General features: G+C 41.5%; 1 protein-coding gene across 1 annotated transcript in view; it reads right to left on the reverse strand.

The window, feature by feature from the left end:
* Nucleotides 1–1,813: 1,813 nt before the first annotated feature.
* The window catches only part of LOC104328179 (cytosolic phospholipase A2 epsilon-like), a 37,347-nt gene continuing 14,929 nt past the window's right edge, over nt 1,814–24,231 (reverse strand). The window contains exons 4-21 of the mRNA XM_009933166.2: nt 21,536–21,672; nt 20,912–21,043; nt 19,758–19,798; nt 18,595–18,637; nt 17,705–17,762; nt 17,084–17,250; nt 16,880–16,966; nt 15,700–15,737; nt 13,406–13,553; nt 12,391–12,527; nt 11,237–11,459; nt 9,648–9,762; nt 8,457–8,594; nt 7,037–7,144; nt 5,647–5,838; nt 4,704–4,870; nt 3,201–3,387; nt 1,814–2,022 (exon numbers count right to left, since the gene is read on the reverse strand). Of these exons, the coding sequence (XP_009931468.2) occupies nt 1,814–2,022; nt 3,201–3,387; nt 4,704–4,870; nt 5,647–5,838; nt 7,037–7,144; nt 8,457–8,594; nt 9,648–9,762; nt 11,237–11,459; nt 12,391–12,527; nt 13,406–13,553; nt 15,700–15,737; nt 16,880–16,966; nt 17,084–17,250; nt 17,705–17,762; nt 18,595–18,637; nt 19,758–19,798; nt 20,912–21,043; nt 21,536–21,672 (2,327 nt within the window). The remainder of the gene's footprint in view (nt 2,023–3,200; nt 3,388–4,703; nt 4,871–5,646; nt 5,839–7,036; nt 7,145–8,456; nt 8,595–9,647; nt 9,763–11,236; nt 11,460–12,390; nt 12,528–13,405; nt 13,554–15,699; nt 15,738–16,879; nt 16,967–17,083; nt 17,251–17,704; nt 17,763–18,594; nt 18,638–19,757; nt 19,799–20,911; nt 21,044–21,535; nt 21,673–24,231) is intronic.

The following is a 24,231-nucleotide window of genomic DNA, read 5'->3' on the forward strand; positions in this document are numbered from 1 at the left end:
CTATCATAGAACAAAAAAAACCCATCAGAAGTGCATATGCTTTCAAAACCTAAAGAGTTTTAAATGGTAATATTTATCCTCTGATCTTTAGGCTTGCAATATTAGGCTACATACAGTTGCACAAAAAAGTAAGGTTTGGTTTGACATCATGAATGACCAACATCTTGGCAAAAGTCATTGTGAACTAATTTGTAAAGATAATTTGTCATTGTTTCTTGCCAAAATGAAAATCCTCAGAGTGTCCTTTTGCACTAAGCAAAACACGTTATTTCAGTGTAAATGAAATCTGTTATTTTCAGGTTGGGTTCCCTGGGCTGATGAGGTAGGCAGTCTCTTAAAAAGAAGCTATGCTTCAAAACAAAGATGTTTTGTAAAATATTATCATGAAATGTTTCAGCTTACCCAAGCATTTTCCCTGGTTTATTTTAGCCCCAATTATGACATACAGTTGATAGATTTTTTTTCCACTGAATAGACTCTTTGTTAAAAATTTTCACAGTTGTCTTTAGGACACATTTTTTATTAATAAAAAAAAGTGTATTTTTAATTTTACTTGTTCCTGGAATGCAAAGGTTGTTATGGATTTATAGTTTTTACAGCTCACCCTCAGCACTTTCAAATGTTCAAAAAAAATACTTTCCGCAAAAGGGAAAATGAAGGAAGTTTAAAAATGCAAACTCACAACAAATGTTATTGGTAGTTTTGTGCTAGAGCCCATGGAGGGTCTGTTCAGATTGTTTTGAGATGGCCTTAGTTGTTGCAGACTAGTAGCTCACTCCTGCTTATCTACACAATTTGAATAGGCAGAACTAAACAAACAAGCGTCTTTCTTTGTTGATGAGCACATGTCCTAAACTCTTTGAAAAAATTGCATAGAGTAAAACAACAAAGTTTTGATTGTCTAGTGGAAGTAAAATATTTTCATTTCAAGCAATTTTTCTTTTTAATTTAAGAAAGGAATTTCAATATGAGAAGTAACTCAAATAGGAAAAAAAATCCCAGGGTGTTTTATTATGACAGCTTCAAAATAAAACGTTGCCCTTTTTATACACTGTCTCAACACAAAACAATTCAAACTGACATACTCACAGGAAATTTTAATGTGCCCAAACTATACCTTTCACTGGAAAAAAATTTTTACATGAAAAATCTTACACCACTTCCTCCTAAGTTGCTCAGTCCTGTCTACGTATGATTGACTCACAGCCCAAGAGAGCCCAGGAGATGGACGCGATTCATGGGCCTGGCTGTGTGGACACACCTGCCCTTATTACAGTTCCAACCTCTTCAGCTGCTCTTCAGGACACTTGCAAAACAGAGTTGACCCAAGGATCCAATGCCAGCTTCCTGTCATGTCTCAGATTTTCTTCATTTTCCAGGGCTGGATGCACTTTGTGTTCCATGAAGATTTGTGGGGAGCAGAAGTTTATACCTGCTTCTTACGGCCTGTGGGTGTGTTGGCTGGGTAGTATAACTGTAGCCCTGTGGTGGTAAAAATTTTTTTTTCTGTATGTTGTACGTTATAATAAGTTACGCTTAAAATAACACTATTTTTAGAATATAACAAGGATTTTAGGTAAAGAGTGTTCTACAGATAACCTTAATTTAGGGAATAAAGCATATGTAATAATTTCCCAGGCAAGGTCTTTGCCTAGAAAAGCCACTTCTTGGGAAAGGAAAAATCCCCAATAAGCCACTGAGCCACCTGGGGTATTTTCTTTCTGTGGTACAGAGCGACCAGTGTTCAAAATGCTATGTTCCTTCTGTGTCCTAGAGCATGAAAAACTCCTCTGAGGAGTAGCTGGACGGATGGTTAGCAGATGTTTTGCCTTCTCCTTTGCATCGCTATCTGCAAGGCCTGCATAATCATCTGTGAGTTGTTCAGGATGTTGTATTCACTGAGGTTCAGCAGCCGGTGGTAATTCTCATCGGTATACCTGACCGAGAACATGCAATAAGGAGAAAAGCGACTCGTCAAATCAAGTTGTCCTCCCTCCATTTCTGAGCAACAGCGCTTGACACCTGGAGAGAAAGAGACATTGCTGCTGTGACATGGTGTCTATCTCAGTCAGTGACAAGCTGTCCACAGCAGCCCAAAGAGGGGGACATTTCTGCTAAAGAAAATTCATAGGGTCCATATGCGCAAACAATACAGGTCATGTGTCCCCACTCCTAGTCAAGAGAATGTCGTGTGCCTGAAGTGGTGAGGGCAGAAGGGAGAAGTGTGGGATGGCGTTGTACTGGTCATCTACAGCTTCCTCATAATCATCTGTCTCATTAAAGCCATAGATCAGTCAAGGATATCAGCCTAAAAGCACACTAAAATAGCCACTGCCAGCGCACTGCAGGTCTTATTCTGAGCAGCTTGGACCTCTACGAACCCTGGCTGAGGGAGGGGAGTTTCCAGTGACAGAATAGACTTCAGGTGAGAAAGGAATAATAGAAGCATATGGAAACTTAAAGTTCCTGACATCCCCAGTGGAGTCTCAGGGGACCTGCCACCAGGATCCATCTCTGCCTTTCCATTTCTTGTGTCTCCCAAATTTCACAAAAGCAGAATTTTAGGCTTTACCTCCCTGCTACAGAGGAGCAAAGCAAATGCTTTCTAGTAACTTTGCATTTGCTTTCCAACAGGAAAGGAGAGGAATACAAAGTAGGGGGCCTGGCAGAAAAAGAATGACAGGCCTCGAGGACAGCACAGTGACCAAAATGACCCCTGGGCTGATGCTGTACCAAAAGGAGACACACTGATCTTGACAGTGCAGGAGTTCAGCCTGAAAGCCAGGTTCTTGCTCCTCCACCATTCATACATGACACTATACCTCCTCAAATGTAGAATGAAATCCCTGGACAACAGGTAATATCGGTAGAGAAAAATAATCTGTGTGAGCAATACTTATCTCAGGAAAAAAAACTTTTACGATTAGCTAGCAACACTTTATGTTACAAATGAGAGAGAGGTGAAGGTAAACACCATCTGCAGGACAAAGGCTGTGTGACCCACTTAGGGCCACAAAGATGACAGGAATGAACACACTAGCTTTGGCAGGGATGGGGAAAGCAGGTTTAATAAGCTAAACTGCTCCCCCATGAACCCAGGCAGAAAAGATAGCCAGCAGCAGAGAAAAAGGCTCCACCTGAGTCAGGGAAGCAGGTAGTGGTGCCTTTTGATTAATGCTTTGCCACTACTTGTAACTTACCAGGTGCTTTGTACTCTCGGAAGGTATCGTTCACAAGGGGAAGAAAAATCACGATTGGACATCCTGGCAAATCTGAATCTTGGAAGACGTAGCACTCCTTCAGATTTTTCTTATCTTCATCAGTCAGAGAAATTTTGGGGAATGGGATTTTCTGCTCTGAGCAGTATTTGCACGCCTTCTCTAGAACCTGGAGTATCACAGAAATGGTCAGCATTCAAATTCAACTTCGTTGTCTTAAAGCCCCCAAATTGTTATCTGGTATTAAGTGACTCAGAACCACAGCGTGAATTACTTCTTAGCAAGGGTTACTCTACACATGATTACCACACATAATAACCAGAATATTAATCACAAGTTGTAAACACAATTTCAGGGTTAGAGAATTCAGGCAGGACACTCCTTTCTAAAAAATTGAAGTAATTTGCAGAAGTTTAGGGTAAAGATGTAGTTTCAGTAAATGAAAGTCTGTGTTTAATATATTGTATAGAATTAATCAGAAAATTACAGCAATAAAAAGTTCAAGGTATCTTATTACGTGCTTGGAAGCCAGGAGATTAGAAAGTTAAGTTTGAAAGAGCAACTACGTGTCTGCCTGTGCAGGCATTTTGGAACCGTGTTAATTGAGATTGATATTTTACCAAGAAAGTCTGAAGTACTAGGCTATACTGTACCTTTTCCCTGAAATGATTAATATACTATCATGTCCTACTATGTACTGTTATTTACTCTACACCGTCTAATAGCAGACACTGTCAAATATGAAATAGTTTCTACTAAAGTGCTTAAAACTGCAGCAACCTTTCTTCGTAATATTAATCTGCACAATGTATGAGGCTGAAATGAAATTTCATTACATGTATTTCTCATGCATCATATGGCTAATTAAGAGTAGCACAGCTGTTCTTGTTCACTAGAAATAATTTTAGTTAAATGGGCCAAGATGCTTCATAGTGAGTTTCTAAGTAACCTCAGTCTCTGAGATATAAAGACCCAAACGTCTTTTCTGCAAGGCCTTATAGACAGCTAATTAACTATATCTCCAGGAAACCAGAGTTTCTGCAGGAAGACACTTGTCATTGAATTTTCCCAGTAGCATCTTATTTGTCAGCCCAGAAATTATCTGTCCCTGCTCTGTCCCACTTAGCCTCTTTTATATTCCAACTTAAGTCAGGAGAAATCACTTCCTCATCTTTATGCATATTCCTACGCAGGGTCTGGAAACCTGCTTGATTCAGCATAAAGCAGAAGAGGCTCTTCCTATCATTCTGGAAGAGACTGTGCTGACGTCCTCTTGAATAATTCAACATGTTCATAAACCAGCAAGAGAGATTGCAGGAGTGGCAGGAATGAAATAGGAACAATATTAATCACTACAGTGAAAACGATAGGGCAATGCAGTACTTGAAAACTGAACAGCTGAAATAACTAGCTGTTCTAGGCATTACAGGCTATACATTTACAAGCAAAAGGAGAGATAACACATGGTAACAAGATCCTCCTCACCGATGTATGGGATCCAGTAGTATAACTTAAGTATATGATGACATCCACTTCCCTCTGTGGCCTTAAAAGTGGTGCACTGCTGGTATTGATGAAAAATCCAGCGTCTATCATGCCCAGGTGATCGGGATTTTGCATCAGCTGATTGGGACGCGAGTCTAACACAGTGTCTAAAAGGAAAATATTTCTCAGAATAAGAAATGATCTGTAGGTATTTTGACCGAAAAAAGAAATGCAAGGTGGAACTGACCATCCCAGAGACCGGGTATAATTTAATTACCAGACTACCGGCATGTCAAATGGGCATGAGAGGGACTGCAAAATGCAACTTAAGTTACTGTTCTGAAAAATCTTCTATGTTGAGATTTCAAGCAGTCCATTCCAGTAATTTGTCATACTCAATAGTGTCAGCAAGCTATTTCTAATACTTCACCTATATCTCCTTTGCTTCATTTCAATCATCTTTTATCCATCATAGATTCGGAGAATGAAATATTCCCATGCCTTTTTACATTCGGATTTATGCCTCCCCTCAGTCTGGTCTTCTTTGGACTACGAAGCCCCATTCCTTTCCAGCTTTCTCTCATAGGTCATATTTTCTGGGATATTCCAGTTGCATTTGAAGTTAGAGGCACAGTCCTGCCAAATGTAGCTTTCTCCCATGTTCACTCCGCTCTTTGCTACTTTAGATCAGTTTTGTCAGATGCAAGCCTACCCTTTCAGTCTGGACCACAGAGATCTCAACTAAAGCACCTAAACTCATGCTTATATTTGAAAATAGTCTTAAACAGCTGGCAACACTGAATTCTTATTCTCTTCTCTCCATTCAGAAATGTTCTTTCAGGAGATTTTTTTTCCCCCCTGCCAAGCCGGACAGGATTCATTCCAAAATTCCCCACCACAAACCACCTGAAAATGATGCCTGTTAAATATCAGTCCCCATTACCTTTCCATCGACAGAAGTGCTCATTCTCCAGGTAGTTGTTGTGGAGTTGGTAGCCCTTCAGGAAATTGTGGTGCTGGGCGACAGAGAAGCGATCAGTCAACACTCCCCGAAGGGCACTGGACAGGGGGCCAGGAGGAGTGTACATGCGAGTCCTCAGCTCATGGGGTCTTGTAGGCAACACTGGGTCTTCATCTAGAGGAGGAGAGGAGAAAAAATGGTGAACTGTTCATTAATTGATGTTCATTTCTGGTTGTCCTGCTGTGTAGGAAATCTCAGGGGTTATTCTGGGATGATTCACTATGACACACATTAACTATCCTGAAGAAATGGCTGCTGGACTGATGGTCTTAAGCTTTCGCATAAAGAAAGTTCATCATAAGCAACCTTTAGTCCTGGAAAAGGGACACCTTAAGGGAACTAAGCAATTGAGAGAATGTCCTGTCAGTAAGTTACATATCCTCTTAGAAGGTATCATGAAACACAGGCAAGCATGGATAAAATGAGGCTGAAGCATAGGCCCCCACTCAGTCAGATGGGCAACAACAGGGCGCCATGGGGTCTATCGCAACAGTGACAGCTTCTACCTGATAATCACCCATGTCTATGTGAGCATATGCTTAATCAGTAGAATGAGAGCATGCCAGGAAAACCTAGGGCGTACATTCATATCTAGAAACTACGGTAGTTTTCAGGGTAACTGCGTGGCAGCTTGTGTGGGTGATAAGTAGAAATGCCACAAGGTGTGGTTTCTTGAAATCACAACCTGCTTTGCCGGACCAAGTGGCTGATGGTGCAGCAGAAGAGACTTGGTGGTTTCTGTGATTACGCAGATGCATTTCGTTATTTTCGGGATGTCTGTAATTATAGTTACTATCGTATTAAATGATTCAGCAATAAAATCATTAATTCTGTATTGCTTCAGAAAATACCCTCTGGGCCTAATTTATCTTTGTGCCAGGATGAATCCAATGCAGTAATTACTGTACTGAGTAATAAAATGAAAACCCAGGCAATATTGAGTAGCCAGTTGATATTCAGGTTTATTCTCTGCACAGGCAGTAAAAATAACTTTATTCTCTGCCACTGGTTCTTGGTTCTGTATGGCTGAGTAAGAATAGGCAATGCCAGAACACTTTCTGAGAAATGTGTGACCCCTCTAAAGCTCGCTCTTAAGGACAGAGCCTTTTAATCAGTAGGGTTTTAGTAAGTCTAGTAATTACATCAGCATTTCCCTGATTACCCTCTTCCTCTTAGTCTCTATGGTTGGAGGGGAAGTTGCTGTCTCTTAGGATGATCCTATGATGCTGGCTTCAACACGACTGACAGGAAGATGCCAAAAGGCATCTAGAAGTCTAAGTGACCATAAATGCAAGGCTTAGTAGTTCCTCACCAACTTCTTCTATTCTGTCTTGTGTCCATCTCTTCCAGAAGTCCTCTGAACTGTGGGACAGTCCCCATATTTGTAATAGATTCACAGAAAATATACTGCTCCACATGCCTGTAAAAGAAATTAGTGAACACAAGGACACATTTTAACAAGAAACTGCCTTTTTCCTTCTCTTTTGATCTCTTGGATTAATTTTTGGATGGACTTAATTGAAATATTTCTAAACTTCTGGACTGTTAAATTCCTCTTTACTTTCTACGGCATTGACTCAGGTGATGCTGCCATCAGTTCTGTGCCTAACCTACTGCATGTCTCTGCCACACCGTAAAGAGAGAGAAGAATGGGAGAATTAAAGAAGAAAAAATACTCACTCGAGAAGCAAAATAAGAGCTCAGGTAATGCAAAGGGATGAACTTGTTGTTCAGCCACTCGATTTGTAAGAGAAGATCTCACACCACAGCGTGTAAAGGTTCACAGACCCAGTGGGCTCTTGCTCCACTGTGCACTGTTTTCTCCATCCTGGATTGCCCTCTCTGCAGCCCTACAGGGGCACTCATGGCTTTGTTGACAAAACACAATGCCACCATTTCATCTGCTGTTGTAAATTTGAATATGTATTCTCATTAGTCTACCACAAATGGACTTCCTAATCTTCAGTGGGACACAAAAACCAATGCAACACGCACAGTATGTAGAAAATTAATTTCCCAGTAGTGGGTCAGGGTAAAAGGACCAGCCTGAGAGGTAGTATTTTAAAGATTTTCCTTGGGATTACAGACGATTTAATATCATAGCATGTTTACTGAAACCAAGGAGCTTCCAAGCTGCACAAGTGGAAGAAGAGATGTCTGAAACTGAACTCACATAGCTCTGTGTTCTTCCATCAGTGATTCTGACTCCTCGGTAAAGGGATATTATTACTTTTACATACAACTCATCAGTACAAGTCAGGCACTGACCAGAGAGGTTCAGAGATCACTTCCTTCTGGTCTCATTTTCCATTCTGGGCAGCCTGCATCTTTAGTAGACGGGATTCTCTACATGGGATTGAAGTTAAACCTCACAGTACAAGCACAGCTGCAGGCTTCCTGCAGTGTCAAAATTTTCATACATTGGAGTGCACTCAGAGAAGAATCGAAAGAATAACCAAAGAAGTGGGAAACATACTGTAGGATGAAAGAATTAAGGAGTTTTATCTATGCCATCTACAAGACACAATGTTAAAATGTTTGTGCGTACCGAAACAGTGACAAGAAACTGAAAAAAGACGTGGGATTTTTCACGACTACTACAAACTGCCACCCACCCTCATTTCCTGACAGGCAATATCATTCAGTATGTTAAACCAGAAAGATCAACCCTCTGGTTAACAGTGTTGCACCTCTCCGAAGTGCCTCTGTGCCAAAACAATGCAATACATCACCTTGAAGGTAGCAGATCCGGGATTCAGGGAGCTTTTTTAACAAGCGTCCCATGAAGAACTCACTTCCGAAATGCTCTGTCCGAACAAACGCACCATACTTCAGCAGTCCCACCTCGTAGGGGGTGAACTCGACCCACTCTGCAATAGAGACACAAGGGGACACTCAGGGGGCTCCCAGACTCTCAGCCAAGTGTGGAGAGGGCATAAACTGGCCTGACCTCTGTTTGCTACGCTGCCTTTTCAAAGCCTTTCTTATAAACGACTGCCTGCCGGGCCGGGCCGCCGAGCTCAGGCACTGGCAATGGGGAGGCAGGAGCAGGCACTCTGCCCATGGTGGTGCTGCCTTTGGCACGAGGTGCACAGCGGGAGCACAGCAAGGCTCCAGCTCTTACACACCCCGTGTGCATGCACCAGTCCAGGGTTCTGCAGCCCACATGAGGTTTTGCTCTGCACTGGCATATGCCACATCTAGTTGAAAGTACATCCACTGCTATCAATACAGTCAATTTAGCTTCCTTTGAAAAATTTGGTTATGTGCAAAGACAGGTACTCAGCACTTCAGAAATAAGTTTTTTGTAAGAGGCAAATTATACTCCTAATAATAGTAATACTAAGGAAGACAGAACTAGTCTTTGACTTTCTCGGATGTCCTCTCCAAGTGAAGTGCAGCTGTCTGATGTAGCTGCAGTGTGAGCAAAGACTGTGACAGAAATGTCATGGATGATAATTTCCTTTTCATTCAGAAGTGGTTCATTTTTTCACCATAAAAATTTGATCTGAATTTCTCCCCTGCCTCTTCTCCTCCTCCAGCTTCTTCTCCCCATGGGAAAAAATAACCGAAACAATGATCAAAGCAAAAAATTCAGTTGGGAGTAGATTGGATGCTTTCCCAAACTACCATAACTATGTGGTCTTTCTTCATATTGAAACTATAACTAGGCATGAACAAAAACTTCTACTTAATTCTCAGACAATTCCAATGCTGCTTACTCTAGGTGGATCAGATAATATTTCAAAAATGGCCTTTCTGGCAAAATTTTGATTCCATATGTCTAGACAGTGAAACGCTGATCTCAAAAACCTCTTGCAGTAAAAATGTAAGACGTGGAGGTGATGGTTATTTCTCCAAAAAGTAACACAGGAATTCAGTTGCCAGTTTTAGCCCCACAGGATCTGAAACATCGTCCTTACCTTTGAAATCATTGGTGCTGTAGTTGTCCCGGACGCAGACTGACACATAGATGGGCAGTGGGTTCTGGCCGTCGCACAGTGCTTCTCGCTGGTCCGAAAGTTTGTGAGGGTCTTTCTGGTTTTGAAGACAAACAGTTACATTAGAAGAGATGGAAACAAGGCAGTGTGAACTCTACAGCCCCAGTGATGGAGGAGCCAGGCGGCTCTGCCCCCAACATGCAGGACACACCACGGCGGCTCCACTGTGTGGAGCACAGCAGACACCCACCAGCCAGTGACAGACCAGTCTCCCAGGGTCTGGTCTGACTGTGCATGGGTTCAGGAAGAGACAAGGAGAGGGAAAGCTACTTCTATGTAGATGCCTGTACATACTAGAAAGTACTGCCCTGGCAAATAGGAGAAGGGGCAAGCTGCTCCTTAGGATGAGGAGCGTAGTGAGCAGCCCTTGCTCTCCTGGGGCTGAAGGAAGCCCTTATGCAAGCTGGCGTCGAGTTTCCTTTCTTAGCGCACAACAGTCGTCACAGTCCAGCCTTGCACAGGGACTGGAATTTGGCAGCAATTTATTTGCATCCCACCTAGCTACTTATCTGGAAAAGCATATTCTCATTTAAAAGGTTTGTAAGAAACACGTAAAATCTTACGACCTGCTGACAAATTTAAGAGCAGTGAATTCTGGCAGATTTGGGAGAAGTTAATGGTTACATAGCAATAGTCAGCATTACTCAAAGTGAAAGACGCTTGGCTAGATTGTGAGGGGGACTTCATCTAGCTGAGATTAAAAGAGAGGCAGCTATTCAGTGTATATCTTTGTTTATCGTGCAGTATTCCTCTCTGTATGTATTTATTTTCTGTTTACATAAATATAATACTATATATACTTAAATAAATCAATCAATAAATAAATAAATAAAAATGAATGGCTGAATGGCTGAAGCATTTCTGCCCCCACTGGAAGACACTTCTGTTCAATCCTCAACCACTCGTTCCTTCCCGCTTCCCATGTGCCAAGGCACCTGTCCTTGAACTCTGGTCCAGCTGGAGAAAAGATGGAGTGGATTGCTGTACTATAGGGGTTGAAACCACTTCAAATAATAGAAAATCAAATTTGTTATTGCTTGTAAAAATTAATATCACTTAAACCAGCTACTGTCTGAGCAGTCCTTGCCAGCAAAAGTAAAATATGCATTCGCCTCCTGTGTACCTGCAGATCAAGTTACCTGCCAGTGGGTGCAAATCACCAAGCACTCTAGCTGTTTCCTGTTTGCTTTGGATAGTTTTCACACCGTTGAGATTACTCTGCTTTGCATCTTGAACTGTTTTTGCATGCATAATCCACATCTCAGGCAGACAATCTGAGACTGCCTCCAATTCAGAGTTCAAGTGACTGCATCCACAGCTTAAGTAATTAACACATAAGATGCATTTCTCCCTAGGCAGACTATTGAAACCAAAAAAGAGCCTGAGAATTTTCTGACATGGGGAACTCCACTCTATTTTGAGGTATGTTCTCTAAATTAACAGACTAGTTTCCTCTTCATTCACTAAAAGAATAATATGTGGTTCTATAAGAAATGGAATCTATGTCATACCCCATCATTTAGTAAGTACTCAATCATGAGCCCCCAAAGATCTATAAATGATGTCCTGTATCCCTCTTCTTTCCGCTGACAAAGCTGCTTGTTGTAGTACTTCATGCGATCCATAGAGAAACAGCCCATCTTGCATTTGGTTGCTTGTTTCCGGGCTTCACCAATATGCGAGTCTAGGTCCTTCTGCGACCAGTAGGCATCTCTGTATAAGTTGGCCATAGTCCTGGAGGAAGGCAGTATAGAGAGAAAAAATGAAAAGCAGCAAAAAAAGGCTTGAAATATTCTGCCTTTGGGGACAGAGGTTTACATTTAGGGATTCACTTCTGCTCTAGTTTTGCTTCTCCATCCAGTTGAATGAACTCTTATGATCTTCTATGACTGTTTTAAAGATGGTCTTGAAGTATAGGGTTGGGGTTCTTTTATGTTCCTGACTTTTTTTTTTTTAAAAACAGAACTGGCAGCAGCTTAAGGGATAAAATTGCCAGGTGCGAACATACATATGTTTCTGAAGCACAAATTAGGCAGAAAATTATAATAAATTTTCTTTGCTTGTTTTCAAGAAACATAATTCAGTTCACACCAGCTGCTGTTCCTTGGCTTTGTATCACTTAGTGCTAATCTTATGGTATCACTATGCTTATTTTAATACCATCCTCTATTTTACCAACCTTGTCTATGTGGAACCAGTTGTAGGTCCTGTGAGCAGAGAGTAACGCTGCCCAGGGGAACTCATTCCTTTCCCAGACTGACAGGTTGCAGGGGCAAGTGTGTACCGTTCTGCAGTTTTCTCTGAGTGACCAGTTTGAATGCAGAGCCAGTCTCAGAATTTACTGGGAATGACAACGACTGGGACATTAGTGAAGAGAGGAAGCGGTGTGATGCTATGGGCAGTCTTACATCCATTTTGACAAGTGTAATGGTCATACACATATTTAACTGCTATAAACATGGAGTTGAAATGCACAGTGAAGAACTGCTAATAAAAAAAAAGTGGATCATATCAAGCTAGTACTTAATACTGTGTAACTGAGAAGCAGCTTGTTATTATGATGTTTGAAGAAAATCTCCTCCTCTTGTTTGCTTTCAGAAGCTGCTCCCTGTGGCAGCATCACCCTCAAAAGGCCTGGCCAAGCCTCCTGCACAAGCTGGCTTACCACGTGGTGCCAGACAGCCCACTGACGTATGTTATACAGTCCAGGAGATTTAATTTCTTGAGTCCCATGAGACTGCCGTATAGTCCTGTCATTGACTTCAGTCCTCCGCCTGTCGTGATGATAGCCACAACGGGGACCTGTTGGGCAAAGGAGGATGGGACATTCACGATGAAAACATTCAACGTGGCACCCAGGATTGCCATGGGGTCTGGCCACCACACCCAGCCAGGGTTCTGATCTCAGAGCCTGGGTCCCCTTTTCGGAAGGAAAGGCTCTGAAACCAAGCAATGACTGCGACTGTTGCTTCCCTTTGGATAAATATGGGCTCAGAGATTAACCCAAACCTGGGTTCTTACCCATCTCTAGGGCAAATGGGGGCACAGATGAACAAGAAGCAGTCCTTCTGTGGAGGCAACAATGTATTGTCTCTACATTTCCCTCTCATTTGTCAGCTTTTTATTGTTTCACGCATCTGCTACTACTGTTTGAAAACCCACATGCCAACCCTGTGAAGAAATATGCTCGGTTCACAGGCAGTGTTGTTAAGCTAACCTCACCAGCGTTGTCATTCTTCAGCATCATGAACTTACTTTAAAATAAATTATATTTATTTTAAGGAAATTCAAAACTGCAAGAAAGGGAAGATTTAATAAGCAGTCAGAGATTTTTATCCTAAATTCTCACAAACTTATGACACGGAACAAGAGAAGAGATCTTTGCTATGTAATGCATTTAATGTACAAACAGTATTTCTGAACCAAGCAAGTTATAGCGTAGGATGGCAGGAATGAATACACCTCAAATCTGACAAATTCCAAAGTGGAAGTCGCAAAGGATGCTACTACTGCAGCTAGTGTTTCTTGCAATAACAGAACTTGGCAGCAGAAGCAAATGTACTGAAGACACATGCACTAGCTGGTACCCTCAAAACAGATACATGCAGTCCATTTTGCTGACCACTCATCTAGAAGAATACATGAAAGCACTAGAAATTCAAGATCACAGACACACATACTTCATGATCCTGCAGATCCTGTTGTAGGTGAAAAACATTTTTCAGGGCACTCGCTACATATCTCTTTCTTTTCCCCAGGAAAGCCATCTCCTCTGAACATAATTCAAACCCAAAGCGCATGTCCAGGTCTTGGTGGCACGAACAACTACTACGATAAAAACAGGTACATATATTACGTATTTACACACCCATATCAATCTTATGACTTTGATCAAAGATAATCTACAGCACCCTACCCTTCAAGCAGGGTGATGCAATGTGACAGGAGCAAGAGAGAATATTCTATTTTTTGAAGTAAGAAAACTTATTTCAATTAATAAACTTAATCAGTGACATTATATCCCACTATTACTAATTGATGAAGAAACAATGTACAGTATTTACTAATGAAACAAAATATTTAATTCGTAGAATCATAGAATGATTTGGGTTGGACGGGATCTTATAGATCATCTGGTTCCAACCCCCCCTCCATAAGCAGGGACACCTTCCACTAGACCAGGTTGCTCAGAGCTCCATCCAGCCTGGCCTTGAACACTGCCAGGGAGGGGACAGCCAGAGCTTCTCTGGGCAACCTGTGCCAGTGTTTCACCATGGTCATGGTGAAGAATTTCTTCCTAATATCTAATCTAAATCTGCCCTCTTTTAGTTTAGAGCCACTCGAATTACAAGTTTAGAAAATCTCTGCAGATCTTCAAAAGTGAGTGTATTGATTCCCATTTCACTGGAAATTTTCTCATTCTAAAACTAAAATAAAACCCGATTTTCAAATGCTGGGATTTCCAACGTGGGGGGAATTTCCCATTTAAGCAACTCGAGTGGGAATGCATCCCCCTCTAGCGGTGAGCGTCGCTGGGGAGGAAATCTATCCACCTGCCTGTCAGGCACGGGTGGTCCTGCAACCCTGCCCACTGGAGGGATGTCCTCAGTGACATCCAGCCCCTGGAAGGATGCAGACCGGTCATTGAATTTAGTGGGGCAGGATTTCACCCCAGTGGCTGTGATCTGTGTCCAGTTGCACAAGCTGTCTCATGGGTCAACGCTGGCAGTTGCATTTCACGTCAACCTTGACTCAAAAATTGTAAAGCACAGTAGTCCCTAGAGGAAGATTTCATTTGCGTTGATTTTGACATTTAATAAGTCATTCCTTAAAACTCCATCCTTGCAGCTGATTTCCCTGGGCATTTGTACTCTTCCGCTCACTAACCTCCCTCTTATCTCTTCCTTCCCTGGTGCCTACAAGGCATCAGTGTGCAAGACACCTGGCGTGGGGTCTTCAGACCAGAGCTACCTGTGAATGCTCTAGTCAGGTATTGTAAAATGCCAGGGTTTTGCTTTTTCTTTCTGCGGCAGAACTTCTCTCTTCTACTGAGCCCGTAATTTCACTGAAACTAGTAATGAAATTTATTTATGAAATTTCTCCAGCATCAGATTTGGATAACATCAGCCAAGTTATTACAAGTGTACTTGTGAATGAAGACACACAAGGGGATCTAAATTGGGTGGAGCTGCAAAAGTCAGCTTCCATTGTAAATCAAGATATAAATAAACTGCTTTTAAAGTTCTCTGAAAGTAAAATAAATAAATAGGAAGCATTTTTCCTGTTCTGGAATAACACTGGTTTTCGTGTTGTCTTTGATGACTTGCCTTTCTGAAATGAATGATAGAAAATTCTGTTTGAATTAAAAATTAAGTGATTTTTCCCTATTATTTCCTAGTCAGACATGCACACTTGAAAAGATCAGTGTGCCTAGTTCTGTGTATTTACATATGGTTATGGATAAGATGAAACATCTTCATGTTTACTGGTGCGTATTAATGAGCATGCCTATGGATGTCAAATCACTGGCCACATTGTCTATGTGAGTTTCTACTCAATATACAGTACAACTGGACGTAACAGAATAAAAAGTTTATCGCTACTGAATACTGACAGTTAAGAAAAAAAAGTTCATGATTTCTCATGATGTTTAATGTTTACTTCTGTCCATTCTGTTTTTTAGTCATCTTTGTTCTTTTTGTGAATTCCAGAAACTGACATAGATCAAAAATAATGTTCTGTGATCAGAATGGAAGGGATAATGCTAAAACAAACATATGTTTTTCAACTTTTATTTCTTAAAGCAAAATCTTTCAAAGGCTAATCATGTATAGTATACTGTGCATTTATTTTTTGTTTTACTAAAAGCACATTCTAGTTTTCAGACTGAGAATGCCTGCTTGTGTCACTTCCATGTGGCTAAAACAATATTAAGATCAATAACCCAAGTGTTTAGGAATAGAAGATCTCTTACCAGCTTTGTGCTCTCACATTCAAGTCAAATCTTTTCTCCTGGAAAGCAAGAATGTGTACTGTAATTTTTTTGTTTTCATTTTAAAATTTCTTTTTTCCCTTTGTGGCTTGGGGTCAGAGCTTGATTTAGACCCCAACGAAGTCTGGCAATTGCAAAGATAAATGTCTGAGATCTTGGCATATATTTCCAAAAGCATTCACTTATCCTTAGTGGAACATCCCTGCCCACAGACCCCAAATGCTTCCAGGCTGCAGAAACCATTAACAATCTTGGTACAGGAGGTTCCTGAGACCCATGCGGTATGTACCAATTCCTGTTATTCACAAGCTTTCTGCAACATCCTGAAATACCAGTTTTTGTATGTTTCCCATTCTTTATGCTCTAATACACAGAAGATCTTTGACATCCTGGCCACAGTCTCACAGTGAAGAGACTGCAAGTCTGCATTTACTTCTGCCAAGACTTCATCCTGTCTTAAAATCATTCTTGCAACCTTCATATTAACTGACAAAAAGTGCTCTGTTCTGAGAGGACATTTTGATGGCCTTGAAATCTGATATTCTACTTTTTCACAATGTAACAATTAGTGTTTTGACAAGATTGTCCCTAATAATCTGGACTTCTGTTGAAGTTTCTTAGCACAAACATTTTTTTTTTGTCATAAGGATCCTTTTCTTCTATTAATGTCATCTAAAATTATACAGCACATACATCTATTTCAAACAATATTCTCATTACATTCTTTGAAAACCATATGCTATGTCTACTTTTTTCAATATATTTTAATATATTGTCCTTTGAAGTACACGGTTTACTAAAGGCAGGTTTATTGACTTTTTCCTAGCTTGTGTCCAAGGAGCAACTTTCAGTTTGGACCCTAAGCAAAGGAGGTGTCAGTGAGTCTTTGGGTAAACAGGGAGAGATGTACTGAAGGAATCATCACATTTTCTGATATCCTTGTTGGTATTTGTATCCACTATGGGCACACAGTGTAGACTAACGGAGGGACAACCTGCTTCTGTGGAGAAAGCAGGTGGTGAAACAAAACTCCTGTTTGTTCAAGGTCTGAGAAAATATCAGAACATTTCTGACCCTCTTAGCTGCCATCTGGGACAACATTATGGGGAATGGTTTCTACTCGCACGACCTTTTGTTCCTAACAGCTGGATGTGATGCTCACCTCTGCAATGGTCGTTTTCCTTCCCATGGGCAGTGAATTCAGCATCACCACTGGGGAGCCCGTCTCTGTACTGAACTTACAGGTCCACTGGGAAAATAACATACTTTAGGATAAAAACAGTAATGGGTTTACCCTCTCCCCCTCCTCCCACTGTCTAGAGAGACACTCATGGTCAGTTCATCATTAAGGCTACTTCCAACATACAGGGTGGTAACGCCTCTTCTTTGGCAACATGACGTCCAGCGTTGGTTCCACGTACTTGATGTAGTGGAACTTGGTGGGACCTGATGGGCTGGCCACTCCATCCGGGCCCAGTGTGATATCCTGTGTCCCCTCAAAGGAGCCTTTCACAGTGAGGGAAAGATCTTTCTCTAAGAAAGCAAAACAAAGGTTCTGAGAAGTGTCACTATGATTCAACCAGACAATAGTGCTGGCTTGATTAAAAGTGGGGTGTAGGTAGCAGAGCTGTAGAGTTTGGACCACAGCTTTGTCTAGTGGAAAGCACTCTGAAAGGGGCATGGTAGCCAAGGGAAAGGAGCAAAGCGGATGCTATTTTCGTAGAAAGGGGACTCTGTATGTTCTCACTGTTATATAGAACTGGGATTTCCACTTTAATGCAGGTCTAATAGACCTTATTTACATGTACCTAAGGGAGTACGAGACGCAGTCACTAAAGTCTATAACAACCAAGTGTGTTTACCTGGTGTTAACTGCACTGAATACTGTAAACACTATGTGTATCACTAACACATTATATTAAAGGGGCATCCTCTCACCAGTAAGCATGCAATTATTGGTAAACACATAGCAAAACAATAACCTTACTTGATTTTTGCTGTGTCTTCTCTGCCACTTCAACTTCCAAGCAGCAAAGTTCACGACACTGTAAAAGACAGAGAACAGGAATCTGTGAGAAAGATTGCCACATCCCAACCTCGTTACGGGGAACAGTGAATCACTCAGCTTTTGGACACGTCTAGTTAGCTGAAGTGCCTAATCCCCCAGCATTTCTGGGCTTTTGCCCAGTAGTCACTGACTGAGAAAAAGGAAAAGCTTTGGAGGGAGTTGTAAAGCATCCTCCAGTGATAAAGGCATACAACTGGGCACAGTAAGAGGAAGATACAAAGGAAGAAAATCAGGAGCATTTTCAGGATAGTAGCATAGATACAAAGGGTTAAACTGAAGAAATACAGAAGTGGAAGATATATTACTGAGAGATCAAGGGTCAGCAGTAGAAAGGGTTTTCTGCAGAAGCATTGCTGTTAACATTTTGGGTTGGTTATTTTTATGGCACTCACTCTTCTTTCACATAATGTAATTACGATAGGTCAATACTTAGTGCTGAGCTTACCCACCAGGCATGGCTCGTCTCCCAGGGGAGGAAAGGGCTGGGTAAGTTGTTAGCAAGTGGGTTCACAGTCTTTTTAACACTGTGCTTTGATAGAAAGCAGTACATTTTTTGAAGGAGTACTGGTACCAGAGGAAAGATCCGTGTGTGCATGTCTGTGTGATGTGGTGAAGTATAGCACAAATGGGAAATAATGGGGTATCAGCAATGAACAGGGTAATAAAATATCCCATTCTCAAAGTATCTAAATGGGAAAGAGGTAAGAAAGAGAAGGAACTGGCCCACTGGCTTCTCTCACTCCCACCATCTCTTCTCCTTTATATTAAGAAAACAATTACAGAAAATTTTTTGGGAAAAAGAAACATACCACCAGGACTCCATTGGTAGCAATGGCTTCATGAGGACCAGAACTGGGAAACAAAATGAAAAACATGGATTTTTTAGATCAAACAAATGCCCACTCATCCTTGCCCAGGGTGTTGCCCTTTCTCCCCATTTAGAAAAATGATGGCCAGAGGGATCCCAGCAGGTATGTAACAAGCTCCTTTCCATGCTTGCTTGGACTGAGTCCTGCTCTAAGGGGACTTGCCTCTGTACCAAAGCTGAGCAATGTGTATCATGGCTACATTTTTGCAGTGCAATCTCCTGATCATCTAAAATGGAATCTGCGGTTAGGTAGTCAAATTCTTCTCCTCACTGTAACATGTAAAGTACACGTATTTCAGCAGTAACATGCTAATACGTCAGCACATCCCCGCTGGGAAGCCCAGTTCTGTGTATTTGCTGGTATGCAAATACAATCAAAGGAGCATAGTGTAGCGGGTACCAATTACATGGGAAAAAAAAAGCTTTCCAGATCATTCATGTGAAGTCAGGAGCTAGTGTGGCATGACTTGAATTCTGGTCTTGGCTCCCCACTAGTTCAAGAGCTGACCTTAGGCTGGTCACTTGATTTCTGCTGTGCCTTAGCTACCTTGCGGCAACACAGAGACAAAAATACTGATTCACATGGGGTGCAGGCTGACCATGCTGGAGGAAAAGCCCTGCACTAGAGCTTCCAACACATTGTCATTGTGCTGGGCAGAAAAAAAACAGAATTACTAGGACCGAAACAGTGCTGTAAGGGAAAATCAAAGGAGTCAGAGATACACTGGAAACCTAATCAGGATGGTTCAACATTAGGAGTCTGTCCAAAACACAAGCTGAAACAGGCATGGGAGGATTGATAGATGTGCATGCACACAAAAGTGCATGCACACTTGCTCAGAAAGCCTTCTGAAATATCCCCAGGCTGACAAATCTGACACTATGGATAGAAGAGACAATGCTGGGAGGTGCGTCTTTGAAAGCAATTAAGCTACAGAACAAGCTGACTGAAGGGATCAGCCGGGTGTCTGAGACTGCAGCAATGATGTAGGAGAAGTCTGACACTTTTTACATAAATCCCAAAAAGCACAACTTCTAATGTTATTTCTTTGTATTAGCATTCAAAGATTTTTTCATTTTAAAAATTATCTGTTTATCACTTACGCGGCCTCCAATTTGAATTCAACCTCTAGCTCCTCCTTGGCCTGAAAGCAAGAACAAGAAATCAAATGAAATAGCTACATAATGCTTTCTCCCTTGTCTAAATTGAGGTCCCTGGTATGCAATATTGAAGTAATTGGTTGCAATGCACAGCCTGTGATAAATGTTTCAGACTAGAAGGCCTGAAAGAACATTTCAAACCAGATAGCTTAATGATTCCTTCCTCATCTCCTTGCTTCTTGAAGGTAGCATTAAAACCAGCTGTACTTTTATCTCTTAGTGTGAAGCTGCTCCATAAAGACAGTTTGTAACTTGCTTTGTCTTCTGAATTCTACCTTTTTCTCCTAACTATTCCTGGCACTGTCCTACCATGACTTACTGTCCTTGCTATTAGCTTGGAAGTTAAAGATACTTTCCACCCATCACTTTAACATAATAAACAGAAACAGGTATTATTGAGTGATTCAGAGTTACAGTTATGCAGCCCTCTGTAAGGCAGTGTTGATTTGTATGAGCTACTTGTGAGTGGCCTAGTTTGGGTACTAGAAGCAATCTGCCCATGATAGCAAGACATTGCATGTGAGATATTTCACTGATCTCATCCATAGATCTCAGAGGGAATCAGGACTCTTTTTCCCATTTTATAGATGGGAAACTGAGAAATAGAGTAAATCAGTCATTCAGAGCTCCAAAACTGCACTAATTGTGACAGACGAGTCAGCAGCTCAGCCCTAGCTGAGGTGTCACTGCAGAGGACAGTGTTAAGACACACACAGGGGCAACTTCAGCTTCACCTTTGGGGTAAAAGCAGATATAATCAAAGGGTCAGAGGGTACTGGCTATGAATTACACGGAAAAAATTTTACAGATCATTCACCCTGCAACCGTTGTGTAGCCTTGGTGTTGCTCAGATATAGCTCACAGTCAGATCCCTCCCCTATCTACCACAGGGTTATAAACATACTGGAAGGAGAGTCTCAGGCTCTCAAATCTGTATTTTTTTAACCATGATTTTATGTCTGTATTTTGAATGGCAATTCATGTACCCATTATTGGGATAAGCCATTCATAGCAGATTCAGAAAGCTGACCCCAAGGTTTTGAAAATGTTGATAAATCTCCACTGATTTCTTAGTTGCTGTATTTTTTTGCTCTCACCGTTGGGCTGGGCTTAAAATACAGGACCACTGTTCTTTCAATTGGAAGTTTCGCGGTATCAAAAAGCGCACAGAGGAGATTGTCATCTGGAGTAGCAAAATCCTCATCATACACTGTTAGCTCCAGCACATTCTGGAAAAAGAGAAGGGCTTTTTATAGTTTTGTACAGTCTGGACATGATTAGCTCTAGGGAAGAAGGAATGTTCGGGATGTGCTTGAGAAGAAAAGTGGAAAAATTAAGTATCATCCCCCTTTGGAAAAACATACTGTAAATCAAATATTCATTCTTTGCTAGTTCAGTTTAATTGCTGTAACACGAGTAATACATTGGCTATACCTACACAACAGTTTAGTTAACTCCCAAATTCTGTATCCATTTTGCACCGATTCATGTGATTCTCTAGTTTCCCTAAAACTTCAATACCAAGCTCCATTTCTGGCTCTCCTAAACAGCATCATCCAACAGGCACAGGAACTCAGTCATCTCTGCTGCTAAACAATTTGAACAGTCCCTTTTCATGTGCCACCTCTTAAACAGTTCCTGGGCACAGTTCAGAAGGTAGATAGGACCCGCCATACACCAAAGCTTCGGGCTACTTCAAGCAGACAACTTTGGCTCCTTACCTTGACCTGACTCTGGATCCTGAAGTAGAAGGTTTCGTTCCACACTGGGTTGTTGGAGTTTCTCACTGTTTTAGTGCGGGATTTTTCACATGTTGCAGTCGGCAGCCACAATGACACATAGCAATCAGCCTGGCTTACTGGGTAGGGAAAGAGAATAATTGTGAATGTGGCAAGATCAGCGGTGCTGCACGACACTGGAAAGGTTACTGCCTGGTACCAATAGCAAGTATGAGTTATTTAAAGGCAGAAATACCAGATGTAATGTAACATTTTTGAATATATTATTCTGAGAGAAAAAAAGCACAGACCATAAGATGGCCTAGAACAGGAGACGGTTTCTGTTCTTCCTTCTGTGAGTTACAGACAACAGTGATGCTGTGTATAAAGAAAGAGGGTGAGAATTTCCTCTTCCACTCAGCAACTTTCTTCAGTTTCTCAACCAATGAGTTTTCCCATGATCATGTGTGCATGCACACATGAACCCTCAGCTGCGCTGTGATGAGAGCGGCCTGGGACCCAGCTTCACCTTTTGAGAACAACTGCAAAAGGTCTCCATCTCTGCCTTGCCTTCAGTGATTTTCTTGGTGAGGGTTTGTAAAAGCAGCTGCAGAACTACCTCTTCTAGGAGACGGCAGAGGCTCCCTCCAAAAGGAGTTCATTGAATTAGACTTTGGATCTTAAATAATTGCCACCTCCAGGAAGAGAGAGACCAAGTCTCTGCCCATAAATGCATCAGGAGAAGCCTAGTGAAGGATATTCCACCCCATTTCATGAAGGCACCTAAACTAAAACGTATCTCAAATGGTTACAGCCAAACATATGATGTGTGCCGAGGGAATGTAATGTTTCTTCATGCAGTTATGCAAAACCTTTAAGCACCTTGAAACTTTCTCTCTCACACTGTCCTAACAATAAAATGATCAGATATCATGTAATGCAAAAGGCAATTAACTTTGAGAATGGATGTCCTTTGATGAGACTTTTGAGAGAGACAAGTGATGACAACAGTAAATGGAGAGGAACCTTCAGCAGCAGGTAAGGGCTCTGCAGGTAGATCAGGGGAAGAGAGCTTGCACACCTACTTCTGGGGAAAGGCCAAAACTTGCCTGGCTGCAACAGGAGCTTTTTCTTGTCTTCTCCTTCTCTTTCCTTCCCCATCAGGTTTTTCCAGGTGCCACCCTATAGCCATTGGCTCTGTCTCAAACTGGGTGGAGGCTGCATTTTGTGTTGTTGAAAGTGTATTTGTTCAAAAAAGCTTGCTGCTTTTCTGCCCAAGTCAGAATGAAGAACCGACATTCAGAACTGCTTGAGAAATTACATAATGCATTGTGAGACGTCAACTGACACCTTAATTACTGCTTTTCTACTTTTTAATGTTAATTACTGCTTTTCTACTTTTTGATGTTGTAACACAGAAATGGAAAAACATTTTTAATTCTGCCAAATTTTTCCTAAAAAACTTGTGGAGAAATCAACACATTCCTGCCAAATCAAAAAAACAATATTCCTTTGATGGAAAAAATTGTTTGGAAAATATTCTGTAGGCCCTAACCCTCTGCCTCCTCTGCCCTTTTCCACCTTCAATATCTCACCTTGGATTAACAAAAAAAAACCAACATTCTGACAGCAGTTTAACTGTCCTTGTCTGGAGTCCTGTCTCTGCTTTAACTTACTTCTACCTTCCTGTCACTCTCCCCTCTTAGCCTCCTTCCCTGTACTTTCTTCCTGTGTTATTTGAGTGGACATTACACCTCCAGCATTCAAGTTTCCTCCTTTCCTTTCCTTAAGGAACAAAATCCCAAAGGGGAAAAAAAAAGACTGTTATGGGCTGCCTTCCTGCTCTGTGTTCAAGTCCGCAGGTGGAAACAGCAGAAGTTACACAAGTAGCATCTGTTTCCCCCACACAGATGGCACAAGGGGCTTTGCAGACTGATGACTCTGAGAACTGTGATTCCCAGGGAAGTCCTTTTCACTTCAGACATTTTGGTTGCGTACTATATCCCTTTGCCTCCTGCTCTGCTTGTACTCATGCTCACTTTGCATTAAGGTCTGGGAGACATACCTGGATCTTTGCCTTTCCGTTGGGTACAGATAAACAACAAGAACCATCAAAAACCTTGTTAATAAACAATGCAGAGACTCTGCAGTGCACAGATGATGCCTGTTGGATCAGTCTGCCAGGAGACTTGCTGCTAAAATTGAGAAAATTGGCTGCTCATACTAAATGGCTCCCCAGTAAAGGTAGGTCTAGTCAGCCTGGACAGTCTGTCTGCCTTACACATTTTGCCTTGCTTAGGCACATCAGTATCTCTCTGAAGGAGGAACTGTCTCATCTGTGCCTTTTCCTTGCAAAGAAAGTTGCTTGTCTTTATTCCATTTATAGACAGAGTTGATTTAAGAACTATATTTAAGGCTGCCCTACTCCTGTCTTAAGACACTGCTTTTAATTTCTTACTACCTCTCAAATTCCAGCATTCAGTCTATTTGTTTCCAGTAAGCATGTCCATCTTGAACTGGGCATTTCAATGAAGTCTCATCTGGAAGAGTTTTTTTATTCCAAGGATGAGACAGAAGAAAAAACACAAGGTTTTTTCACATTAAATAAGAAATTCTTAATCATTTCACTTCCAGATAATAGCACTTTTACACCTTGCTACAGAGAAGAAGAAACAAGCTAATTCTAGAGCAGTACTGCA

The sequence above is a fragment of the Opisthocomus hoazin genome, chromosome 7 (genome assembly GCF_030867145.1).
Source record: "Opisthocomus hoazin isolate bOpiHoa1 chromosome 7, bOpiHoa1.hap1, whole genome shotgun sequence".
Classification (NCBI taxonomy): domain Eukaryota; kingdom Metazoa; phylum Chordata; class Aves; order Opisthocomiformes; family Opisthocomidae; genus Opisthocomus; species Opisthocomus hoazin.